This window comes from Emydura macquarii, unplaced genomic scaffold, assembly GCF_026122565.2.
Source record: "Emydura macquarii macquarii isolate MOO-44397 ecotype Brisbane River unplaced genomic scaffold, CSIRO-AGI_Emac_v2 contig_2768, whole genome shotgun sequence".
In the NCBI taxonomy this organism is placed as follows: Eukaryota; Metazoa; Chordata; order Testudines; family Chelidae; genus Emydura; species Emydura macquarii.
The window spans coordinates 14,039,548-14,052,268 of record NW_027132905.1 but is presented as its reverse complement, the minus strand read 5'-3'; the positions used below and the strand labels follow the sequence as shown (position 1 = coordinate 14,052,268).

Sequence of the window (12,721 nt, the reverse complement as noted above, 5' to 3'; positions counted from 1 at the left end):
AAGCTTTATGGTGAGTGTTAAGTGACCAAATAAAGAAGGGGAAGTGGAGCTTCCTATGCTGCTCGATTAGCAGACTAACACACTTTCTCCATAGATTAAACATCTGCACTAATGTTGCCACAATCTTATTTGAGAATTAATGGAACAAGTAATGTGTGTTACAATATGTGAAGTAGTGACTCATTATTTTTACTACAAAGAATGGAGGGGAAGTAATAGTTAACTAGAAAGTGTTAAATGAGTACAGGACTGTTCTCTACTGAAGTACGCAGTTAACCCCTGTGTGAGAATAGCTGCTTCCATTGACTGCTCCATGTCTTTAATACTTCAGAATGGTTGGGCCAGGTGTTCAGCGTCTTTAACTTCACAAACGTTGACTAAAAATGCTGACCCAATGGCATTTATCCAACTTAACAATGCAACGTTGGGTGTGCCATTATACATCACTGTCAAAGTAGAATACCACCTGCTAAAACCTGAAGCACTGGATCTTCTGACAATGTCTTTTGTGTTACGAAGTCACATGAAGGACAGAAATTGGAATATTCTATTCTTGTTGAAGATAGAATCCATATAAATTGGAGGGGGAGAGGACTGCTAGGATGCCCAGTCCATCCCTTTGTCAGTACATGAATGTTCCTGACAATACAAGTGCTTTTTCCAGTCCTTCATTCAATCTAGCTATACATTTCTCAGTTTTTTCCTCCATTTTTATTGGGAGACTATTTTTCAGTTTAATAGTCCTCTGGAAGTTTTTTCCAGATATTCAGCCTTTATTCTTCTTTTACCTAAATGTACCACACTAAACCATTCCATTCTCTCCTTGCTGTTTAAACTTTTCAGTTATTTGGAGACAGTCTCTCTCCACTCAACTGACCCTTTACCAAAATTGTTCTATGTCAGGAAAAGGGGTATAATCCTCTGCACTATTCTCCAACCCACTAATCATTTTTGTTATTCATCTCTGAATTCCTTCCAGAATCTGGTATTTCATTTTCTAGTAAGTTCATGTGCTTTTCCACAGAGCGATGTGCATGGTATCTAGTTACTTTGCAGAAGAAGGGCTTCTGCAGTTTGTATTGTGTCATGGCCTTTTAATTTATTCTGTTTGCATTATGTGGGGAAGGCCAGCTGGGTTTAAAGGAATATCAGCCAGCAGGTTCCTGCTGAGCCATGCCAAGACACTGCTCCTTGTTCTAATAATATCCCTTTCACTTGCACAGGAGATTCTTGGAGCTGCTCTCTCTGCCCCTTTAACGTCCTACAAAGTTATCTATGCTCTTCCTATGTTCACAATTAAGGAAAATAAAGGTAACATTACATCATCTTCTTGCATGAGCCTGTTTGTTTACACCCCATGTTTCATAATATATATATATATTAATTGGTTTTTGTTACCTGATTGATTTTTGCAAGGCACTGGAGTGGTTACAAGTGTCCCATCTGATGCTCCTGATGACATTGCAGCCCTGAGAGATTTGAAGAAAAAACAGGTCAGTGTCTTATTCAGATCTGTAGTGCTCACAGGTCATTTTGAATGTACTGAGTGACAAAAACAAACACTTTAATAAATAAAACGGGGACCATTTTTTTAATTGCGAAAACTTCCATGAGTGGTCTCTAAACTTATGTGCAAACTGAATGTACAGTGTTGCAGACTCTAGTTTGGAATCAACTCATAAAAATATTTTAAAAATCTAATCTTCAGTATAATTTTCATGCTGATTTTGGAAATGGATTTTATACCAGAACCTCATTACTTTTACTACTATATAGTTTATGGATATAAAAATTAGTTTAATTAATAATCTGTTTAGATGTTCTGAAAAAGAACAGTTAAACGCGTGGGGGGAGCCGTTCTGGGATCGGCTCCCCACTGCCAAGCCAGAGCTGCCTAGCTGTGGCTCCCCCTCTGCTGTGTGTGCAGAGTTATAGCTGGGCAGCTCTCACTCATGGGGAAGCTGCGGCTGCCCCCCAATACCACTCCATTTAAATGGTAATCAGCTGTTTAAAATGTTTAAACAGCTGATTACTGTTCAAACGTTTACGCTTTAACATCCCTAATATAGTTGGGATTGACAAGACTGTTAAGGTGGAAATTAGTACTGGGTGTGAGGGTGATTTCTCAGGTGTGGTCACTTGGCCATTAGTTACTAGGCTGAGACTACTGTACTCATTTCACATGAGCCACATAGCAGTCATTTGATTGTATAGTACCAAATGTGTGCTTGGTGTTTCAAAAATAAGGTTCCTGCCCTGAAGAACTTAGTCTAGACATACACATTTTCCAGGTAGTATAGTACTTCAGCACCTAACAAATACTAATGTATTTATCCTTACAACACACTGGTGAGATACAGTAGTAGTATTTACCCCATTTTACAACTGGGGAAATTGAGCCCCATAGGAATTAATGATTTGCCCAAGGCCAACTGGAAGTGGATGGCAAAGTTGGGGAATTGAACCCAGATTCCCTAATTCCTCAGGTGTGATGAGCAGACAGGGTAGTCAGCATGTCTGGGAGCATGATATATTGTTCATTCAGAAGGACACTCTTTCTTTTTGTATGGAATTACACATAATGAAAAAATAAGTTTAAAAAAAAAATCCATCTGTTTTGTGGTGTGCTTTTTCTAACATCTTCTGTAGGCACTAAGAGGGAAGTATGGAATTAAAGATGAAATGGTCCTGCCTTTTGAACCGGTGAGTGCAGCTAAGTGTGTGTGTCAAATATACATAGCTTTATTTACTTGGATTAGGCACTTGCATACCTTTCAGAAATTTTGTTTTTAAAAATCCTTTTTTAGCCAAAAGAGCTTAAAGCATTACAAGAACTTGCCATCATAGTTGTGAAACTGCAGTTGTTATACTGTGGCCTTGAAGGAGCAAAGTTCCATTACTTTTGAATTTTTATACAAAATACTATATTTGTGGCAAGTGTTACTTTGAGGCTGCAGTTTAGAGTTCAAGTCTCTGTTTGTGGATTAAAGCCTTCTGTGATAATCTGGATGTAATGGAGAGTACATTATCTGCTTCATGCAAGGTGCTATATCTGTGCCACTTCTGTTACTGCTATGGCATTTATGGGGATTCAGCCCTGTATGTCATTTTGAGAATAAACATTACAGCCAAATACATCTGAGATTTTCTGCATTGTTCCTGCTGTTCTCTCAATTAGCTGCTTAGTGTCCCGTCTCATGCACAGGGGAAACAGTTGGGTTATTGCTTGCAGAAGTGCAATTGGGAATCACTTGGGGAAGTGCCAGCAATTCCTGATATACTTAGTGGCATTGTGTTGAGCTTTTTTAAAGTCCCACCAAATTTGATTAGCAATAAATTCTGGAAAGCAGCACACTCAGTATAAAACAACAGGAGTTAAAAGACTGCTGTAACTTTGACAGCTGCTTTTGATAGGTGTTTTCTCTATAATATCATTTACTCTACACAAATCACACAAGTATAAGGTTAGTGTATTTTCAAATAATTGGTAGAGATGTGTCTTTCTTCCTCCCCTCCAAATCTCTGTTTTCAATTCCCATGTTGGTTGGTGGGTTGTGAACATGAAAGAAAATGCCCTTGTATCTCCTTTTCTTCATTGTACAATTTCCACTCTAGGCTGCAAAATTCAAGAGACAATTCCCTGCAGGTCTTTTGCTGCGTTCACACAATTTGAAACAAGCTCTTGACAATACCTTGCTATTCCCAGGTGCCCATCATCGAAATCCCAGGCTATGGCAGCCTTTCTGCTCCATTGGTCTGTGATGAGTTGAAAATCCAGAGCCAGAACGACAAAGAGAAACTTACAGAGGCTAAGGAGAGAGTGTACCTGAAAGGATTTTATGAGGGAGTAAGTAACTAGGCTTCCCTCTGTGTGTTGTGACAGATTTTTTTTTTTTAATACTGAAGTTGATGATAAACATTTGATAGGGGGCAGATGAATTAATAGATTAATAAATCTGTAAAGTGGGTGTATGGATTTTTTTGGGGGGTCCTTTGGGATTTTTTTCATGGCCCATGTTCTAAAGAACTTCCCCTTAGGTGAGGCTCTGTATGTGCTGAAGGGATATATAGAATCACAATTGGGAGGTTAGAGGTGTGTCTGTCTCAAGATGAGGCCCACAGTACAATCACTGGATGCACTCTTCTCAGGACTCAGTCAACATCATTTCAAATGTTGACTTGAGGGGGTTGATAGAAAATGACAGAAGGGTGGTTCTTTCCCATTTCAGCTCGTTCAGTGGGCTTCTGCCACAATGCTCTAAGTCTCAGCTCATCTAAACTATTTTGAACTCAAAGATCAATTTCCTGTATGGCAGTGCTGTGCATGTCCAGCTAGCCTTCCAGGTTTGAATGTGTGTCTGTAAAACATGAAATGTATAAATATATATGTGATAGTGAAGGGGGATCTTTTAATAGGAAAAAAATCAGATTTTTAGCATCTAATTTTTAAAGTACATCATAGATCACAATACGAGTATTTCTTTGTCTTGTGGTTCAAAAGAACTGGTTGTTTTTACGTATTACATGAAATTTAATCTTTTTAAAAAACCTAACTTCTGCAATGGTCTCTTCCTTACAGATAATGTTGGTGGATGGGTACAAGGGGCAAAAAGTCCAAGATGTCAAGAAGCTTATACAGAAGAAGATGCTGGGCAATGTATGTGGTAATTTGTATACTGCTTTCCAAGATGATCCTCTGTCTTTCCTATAGCAGGATAGTCACTAGATAAGATATATTCACTTATTTCCACAAAAGCATCGCCTTAGATGTTCTTTGGAAAGAACAGTAGCAATAGAGTACGAAGTGATGCTAAAACCAAGTACTGTATTCTTAGATAAAGAGAAACTTATTGTACCTAATGGATCAAGTAGAAAGAGACATCTGTTTTTCTAGCTTCGTGCTTACCGCCTTATGTAGCTGCATGTCTTATGGCAGGGGTGGGGAACCTTTTCCCTGCCAAGGGCCATTTTGATATTCCTACCTTCATTCGCGGGCCATGTTGCCGATTCCGCCGCCGAATTCCCCCCGCCGCCGCCGAAAAGGGGCAAACGGCGGCAGGGTTTCGGCGGCGGGAACTGCCCGCCCCCCCACGGAACCGCGCCGCCGCCGAAATGCCGCCGCCGTTTCCGCCTTTTCGGCGGCGCGGTTTTACAGTGTCCGCGGGCCGGATCAAATTCTTTCGCGGGCCGGATGCGGCCCGCGGGCCGGAGGTTCCCCACCCCTGTCTTATGGCATACTCAGTCCATAGAATCATGGAGGTAATATGAAAAGGCTTCAGTTATTTAGTCTATACTTCTCTGTCAGTGCAGGATTGTTCCCTTCAGTCTATAGTGTGGTGATCTGTCTAGTTTCTATGATAGAAAATATGAATGCAGAGTTAAAGCTAACCACTCAGTTCTCTCCCATTCCTCATTTTGTCTAGATCTTGAGGATTTTTTTGCATCATATTTTAAGCATGGTTATATCTTTTATCATCTGGGCACTGTACATAGCTTTAAATAGTAAAGACTTTGTGTTTCTGTAGCAACTTTTAACTGAGAATTGCCACACACTTTACAACATGATACAAAATAAGCCTCGGTGTCCCCTCTCTGATACAGTTGATAGTAATATCTCTCTTTTACAGTTGCAAATACAGTACCAAGTCATGGAGTGGCTGACGTTTGTCTAAGGCATCAAAGTAAATTGCTGGCAGAGTTGGGATTATGATAAGATTTATTTTTATGACTGGTAAACGCCTTTCATATAATGCCCTATGTGTTATAACTTTTGTAAGGTATAAACTATGTCTCTTCCCTATTGTCTCAGGGTGAAGCAATGATTTATATGGAACCTGAGAAACAAGTTATATCGAGGTCCATGGATGAGTGCGTGGTGGCTCTTTGTGATCAGTGGTGAGTGAAGTGAAATCACTTAACCCATCCCTCGGTTGCACCCTTATGTGAACTTCTTTATTCTAATTATTTTGTTTGATCATAAGGTACCTAGATTATGGCGAAGTAAACTGGAAGAAGCAGGCAACTGACTGCTTGAAGGATCTAGAGACGTAAGTTATGGGAAAGAGATGGATAAAGTTGGTGGGGAAGTGGTGTGTGCTGACAACACAACCCTGAGGGAGAGCAAGGATTAATAATAGTCTGTTCCACATAGGTTTTGTGAAGAGACCCGAAGGAATTTTGAAGCTACTCTGGACTGGCTGCAGGAGCATGCCTGCTCAAGGACGTATGGTTTAGGTAGGCAAAACACACAGCTTTTCTTCAGTTGCTGCTTCAGGAGAGTGACTCTCACTGTTTCATCCAGAAGGATCACAAGGCACTAGACAAACTGTTCATTTAAAATCTAATACAATATCTAATTGAGGCTAGTGGCGGGAATTAGGTAGGCAGAACAGAATTATCCTAATTGGAATTTGACCTAGGATATCAAAAAGATGACACCTTCCCCATGACCTCAAATGATCAGGAGCTGTTTTATTTTTTGTGGAAACATCACCAGCAGTAAAGCACCCCCTATCACCATGCTTGGGTCAATTGTTCAGAGATGACATGGAAGGAACCAGTACCATTTCCTGTAGTGCCTGTGGGTTTTCCTTCCAGGTCTCTCATCCAGACCCAGTCCTTCTTAGCTCATAAAATAGGATGCCAATACAAAACCACCTGACTCAGTATGGCAGCAGGCCAGGATCATGTCTTTCTACGAAACATGCAGAGCAAGCGATAAAGTGAATAGGTGCTCCAGTTTGTTGAATTTAGAAGTTTGCTGACCACTGCATTAAGAAAGCTAAGGACAGTCCCCTGAAAGGATGTCCTCTTTCTGCCAAGATGTTTAAGAACAAAAAAATTGCAGATGCAACTGGCCCTTGAGAAGCACTGAAATGATTTAAGAGTGCAGATCCCACTGAAAGTCAGTGCGACTTGTGCTTCTGAGTCACTCAGGCACTTTTGAAAATCCCACCGTCTGTTGTGAGCTCTGCAAGTGGGTATTCTGGCTTGTTAATGAGCATCTTTTTGGGCCTTTTTATAGGTAGTCATTTGCCTTGGGATGAGCAGTGGCTGATAGAATCTCTCTCCGACTCCACTATCTACATGGCCTTTTACACAGTCGCTCATCTGCTGCAAGGAGATAATCTGCATGGGCAAGGAAACTCTCCACTGGGCATAAGGTAAGGGGGGGACATATATGTTTTGACATATTTTCACTCTGGCTCTTTTCAAAGACATAAATTATAGGCCAACTTTTCAAATCTGTGCTTAAAAAGCATTACATGTAAATAGTAAGATAGATAAAGGCAGAGCCCTGATTAACCAGAGATTTTGGACTGGCAATGTTGGAGGAATGTGGAAAGACGGGGTGGAAGGGAGTCCCTCCAACTGGACCTGAAGGAGGTCTGTACGCAAAGTAACCTCCTTTGCTCATCACTTGCTGTTTCACCTGCCTTCAAATGGAAACCTCATGGTATTTTGGCAACTGACTGGTGTCGCTGTGGTACCTGCTAAAAATCTGCTTTGTAACCTCTTACAACCTCAGCAAATTGCAGCGGGTCCCCTTCTACATGCCTGCTTCTGGGGACAGAGTGGACGAGAATGGGTCTTGCCCTCGATTGCAAGTGAACCCGCATTAGAGACTGGTGATCATCTAAGAAGCTGGGATTTTTACTATGCTGCAACCCTTATTTATTTGAAACATTTTTTATAACATTTTCCCCCCCTCTTGAATCTGAAGGATGTTTGATATACCAAAGATAGGCTTCACTTTTGGGGTCCGGCTCATGTGGTAAGTGTCCTGTAAAAAGCAGTTGTGCTCAAATGTCTGCCAGGTCTGCTCCATGACCTCTTGGGTTAACTGGGGGCTGTGACCTGTGATTGACAGTTTGTGTGCAGTCTTCTCTTCAGGACAAGGACAGCCAAGTGTCCTGGACTTATCATGTGTTCAGGAGAGTAGTTCATTTATGCATCTGAAGGAATCGAGGGAGGGGTGAAAGCTTCCTGCAAATGGGAGATGGAGGGATTGAAGGGGGAGTGAGGAAGGGTATTGAGACTCAGCTGGCGGAGAGAGGAGAGCCAGTTCCTGGCTGAGAGAAGGTGCTAGGGGTTTCTACCTGTTCCTGTACTTTGCAGTGGCCCTTTTGGGTCCTGCTCCCCAGCCAGATCCTGGGCCCTCTGGCTCCCACTCTCACTGCCGCATGTCCAGGTTTAAGCGGGGACAGAGCCCCCACAATATTTCCACTGCAGGGACGCTAGCTATTCCTGCCCTCCAGTTCTGCCCCTGTACACACTTGCATTGGAGCCTATCTCATTTGTTACTTTAGCTCTGGAAAGAAATTTCAACATAAGGTACCTGTTACCAAAACTAATCTTTCTATAATTTCTATAATGCAGTAACCTTTGGCATGAAACAGCAGTTGAGTAACCGCACACATCACTAATCTGTAGCTTAGGACAGTAACTTTCAGAAATAATCTTCCAGAACTAGAAATTTTAAAAACTGCCCTTTTTAGGGAATGGACCCGAGCCTGATGGTGTCTTATGTGTAAGCTGTAGTGTCTGTCTAACTTACATTGTAAAGCCTTTGGTGTTGTGCAGGGCCAAAAAATGGTGGTAATTGAAATTTAGGGAAAATAAGAGCAGGCAGAGTCTTAAAACTACCATCAAATCCCCACAAGAAATGGGGAATAAAATCCTCCATACAGCAATTGCCATGCGATCTTGAATGATTGCAAGTGACCAGAGTCTTGGCTTTGTCTGAGTGACATAAATTAGATCGATGTTAAGCGGTAATGTAAACCTGTCCTCAGATGACCCTCCCATCACCAGGTTTCAGAGATCAGACTCCAACCTGAGCGGGAACATCTACGCTGTTATTTTTAGACACGTAGCATGAGCCTGAGTCAGTTGACCTGAACTCTGATGCTAGCTGCGGTGGGGGTGGTTTTTTTTTTTTTTTTTTTTTTAAATGTGTAGATGTGCCCTCTGTGTCTCACTCCCATCACCTGTAAAATGGAGATAAGAGTAACTAGCTCAAAGGGATTGTTGTGAGAATTAATTAGTTATTGTTTATAGATTACTTAGAAGTAGTTAATTGCCAAATTTTTTAATTAAGTAGTGCTAGGCATCATATTCAGGTTTTTGTTAAAAGCAAATAAACATACTGATTTTTAAAAGAAAAACTAACTGTGTGTGTTCTTTGGTAGTCCCTTTTATTAAGATGTCAATATTTCTATGCAGGGCACATCAGATGTCCAAAGAAGTCTGGGATTACATCTTCTTCAAGACTGCTCCATTTCCCAAGACACAGATTTCAAAGGAAAAGTTAGACAAGCTCAAGGAGGAATTTGAATTTTGGTATCCTGTGGATCTAAGAGTCTCTGGCAAGGATCTTGTCCCAAACCATCTATCATACTACCTCTATAACCATGTAGCCATGTGGCCAGATCAAAAGTAAGTTTAGAAGCAATGTCAAGCAAGTGTGAAAATAAGGCTGACGCATTAGTAGTTTTGGTACCCTAATCAATGGCTCTTGTCAGGATGCTTCATGTTTGGGACTTGGCTCATAGTGTATACTTCTATAGTGGGCTTTGCTACAGGTATGTGTGTATACCACCAAGAGCAGTGGTTCCCATACTGTGGTATGTGAGCTTTATGTTCCATCCATTCATTTCTCAACAATTCTTTAAGAAAGTGGTATGTGAACCAATAAAGTCTGGGAGCTGCTTATCAAGATAAAAGCAGGAAGGGGGCAAATTTCCCCTCTCTTAAGCATCCTTAAAGCTCATAAGCTTCTTCTATCAGCAAAGGTGTGTAAAACAACTGGCTTTATCCATTACTAATTTTCATTGGCAATAAATTAAATTAAAAATGTAATTGAAGAGAGGGGAAAGTAGAGGTACTTGCACGATAGCTCTTTAAAAAAACTATACTCCATGTTTTGAATTGTAGCAGCAATAAGGATTAGCACCTGTACTGTAACTCTTTTATCTTTAAAGTGACAACACTAATCCTCATGACACCCCTGTAGGTGCCTTTTTTGAAGGGTCTACTTAAAAACATGTCCATTCCTAGATTTTTGTTCTTTTTTTGTTTAAAAATGTTGTTGCTTTTTAAAATAAAAATGCACCCTATTTTGTATCTTCAAATGCAGAGACAAATGGCCTGTAGCTGTGAGAGCAAATGGACATCTCCTCCTGAATTCTGAGAAGGTACAGCACTTTTTCATCTATGTGATGTTCTTGTGATGGTCAAGACAGCTACAAACTCCCGAGCGTGCTTCAAAACAATCTTCCAGCAGATTAACCATGGCAATATTTAACATTCTGATTACCTCCTCCCATTAAATGCCTCAGTGATGCATCTTCCAAAGCAGGAGCCTGCCTTTTTTCCATTCCCTCTGTCTAGATGTTCTATTATAGTGTCTGACCACTTAATGGCCCTCATAGATCATCATTGTACATGATCCGCTAATTCTTTGTAAGTTACCTGAGATACCTGCGTACTTCTCCGAGAGTTTCAGGGTAACTGGCCTTTATGGGCAGGTTTCTTATGTCAGAACCTTCATTACAGCACTTTAAAGGTGCATTTCACTTTGAAGTGAATGTGGAGGAAAAGGGGAACGTTTATGCAGACAAAATTTGCTTGACTCAGTGTGTTTTGTCAAAATTAAACGAACTTTACTCAAGAGGTATAATTGTCAAAAATGCCTACCTGGTGTAGGGTATACCTACACTTCCGTCAGCACATGTAGAAATACTTGAGCTAACTTGGGTGTAGCAAGTTGGAATAACAATAGCAGCACAGGCAGTAACAAGGACAGTCCATCTCCACTTGGGTCCCTGGGTACGTACTCAGGAGGCTAGGTTGTGCTGCTGCCTTGGCTTCACTGCTGTAATTCAAGCTAGCTAGATTAAAGGTAGCTCGGTATGTCTACATGTGCTTAAAACACATCTCTGCAGTAGAGACTGAGGCTATGCCTACACCACAGAGCCTATGCCTGCATAGCCTCGTAGTGTAGATGCAGCTTATGCTGAGAGAAGGAGGAATGCTGCCTCCCCAAATGATGTTCGCTATATTGACAGGAGCCCTTTTTGAAAAGCAGGAGACTGAATCAAGAGCAGAGTTTGGATGTCTTGCATGGTAATGCAGAAAGCTAAGTTCTGAGCAACCACTAGAATCTCTCTCATGTATCTTGGTTATCCATCATGCACAGACTTATACCATTGTACCCTTGTAAGCGGGGACAGGTTGTTTTATGTGCATCGTTCCCCCTTTGTTTATCAGACTAAACACGTCAGAATTTCTCTTGTCTGTCTTCTCTTTCAGATGTCTAAATCTACGGGCAACTTCCTCACCCTGAGCCAAGCTGTTGACAAGTTTTCTGCAGATGGTAAGTGCATGCTAACTTGCATTTGTTTTAATGATGCTAAATTCTTGGGCTTGTTGTGCTGTCTTCCAAGGAGTAATGGGTTCATTGCAGCTTTGATATTTGAATTGCAACAAATACAATGGTTACCAGCTGCTCTTGTCTGTGAATAATCATCGAGCTCCTGTGTCTGTAGGAATGCAGAGCTCCTATGTCTGTAGGAATGCAGAGTACGTGCTAATCCTGGCCTCAGTTATCAGGGACTCTGGGTCATTATTTCCATCAACCACAAGGTTCTTTAGCACCTCCTTTTGGCAGTTTCTGCTTCCTTTCCCCTCCCACATCCCCTTCTGAGTCCCAGGGCCAACAAAGTGAAGGAGAAAAGTGCGGAATTTTGCTGCTGTGCTAGACTCTCTCCCTTTTGTCCCGCACATGCCCCTCTATTTTTGGACATGTCCACACTCAAGATCATTCCTGCCTCTTGGGACACAATGTTTTTTGTCCCTCTCCCTCCTGTAACAAGGCAATATGCTCCTCTCTCCATACAACCCAGATCCCTTTTGAGGCACTGCTTTCAGACATATTAACCTCATGCACCTTAGCTGAATATATGCTCATTCTTCACAGGTGAGTGTTCTGTCTGCATTTTGCTGGCCTTCAGCATGAAAGACCAGTTGGGATTCAGGCTTTGATCTCCCTGTACTCAGCTGCAACATTTACCAGTTGGCTGTGGAGCCAGATATGTTAGTTAATCCTATCTCTCATTCCTGTAGGCATGCGTCTGGCACTGGCTGATGCGGGTGACACAGTTGAGGATGCCAACTTTGTGGAAGCCATGGCAGATGCTGGTATTCTCCGTCTTTACACCTGGGTGGAGTGGGTGAAGGAAATGATTGCAAATAGGGACAGTTTAAGAAGTAGGCCTGCCAGCACCTTCAATGACAGAGTCTTTGCCAGGTACCTCTCAGAATAACTATCTTTATAGTTTTTAGCTTCTCACTGTGAGTCTAATTTTCACATTTATTTTATGAAGCTATTTCTACCAGATAATTAATCCTTTAAAACAAATAGACGTTCAGTTAACTTTCAGATGAGCCTATGTGTTCCTGCCATCAGCGTCATTTATAGTGTCTCATTACCTTTAATTATTATTGCCATTATTATATGAGTTGGACTGTGTGATGCTAATGTTTTCTCTTCCCTTTTCTCCCTAGCGAAATGAATGCAGGCATAACAAAGACAGACCAAAATTATGAGAAGATGATGTTCAAGGAAGCTCTGAAAACTGGCTTTTTTGAATTTCAGGTAGGAGTTCAACTCAACAAATCCTGATGCTTGTTCACTCATGTGATTTTTCTTTTGATAATG

At 41.3% G+C, this 12,721-nt stretch overlaps 1 protein-coding gene across 2 annotated transcripts in view; it reads left to right on the top strand.

Annotated features, from left to right (window-relative positions):
- The window catches only part of LARS1 (leucyl-tRNA synthetase 1), a 44,646-nt gene that overhangs the window by 19,063 nt on the left and 12,862 nt on the right, over nucleotides 1–12,721 (top strand). For both annotated transcript variants that reach the window (XM_067566600.1, XM_067566601.1), the window contains 14 exons: nucleotides 1,224–1,311; nucleotides 1,417–1,493; nucleotides 2,650–2,703; nucleotides 3,707–3,847; nucleotides 4,580–4,657; nucleotides 5,810–5,895; nucleotides 5,982–6,047; nucleotides 6,152–6,234; nucleotides 7,025–7,163; nucleotides 9,226–9,438; nucleotides 10,139–10,196; nucleotides 11,314–11,377; nucleotides 12,127–12,310; nucleotides 12,568–12,658. In XM_067566600.1, the coding sequence (XP_067422701.1) occupies nucleotides 1,224–1,311; nucleotides 1,417–1,493; nucleotides 2,650–2,703; nucleotides 3,707–3,847; nucleotides 4,580–4,657; nucleotides 5,810–5,895; nucleotides 5,982–6,047; nucleotides 6,152–6,234; nucleotides 7,025–7,163; nucleotides 9,226–9,438; nucleotides 10,139–10,196; nucleotides 11,314–11,377; nucleotides 12,127–12,310; nucleotides 12,568–12,658 (1,422 nt within the window). The remainder of the gene's footprint in view (nucleotides 1–1,223; nucleotides 1,312–1,416; nucleotides 1,494–2,649; nucleotides 2,704–3,706; nucleotides 3,848–4,579; nucleotides 4,658–5,809; nucleotides 5,896–5,981; nucleotides 6,048–6,151; nucleotides 6,235–7,024; nucleotides 7,164–9,225; nucleotides 9,439–10,138; nucleotides 10,197–11,313; nucleotides 11,378–12,126; nucleotides 12,311–12,567; nucleotides 12,659–12,721) is intronic.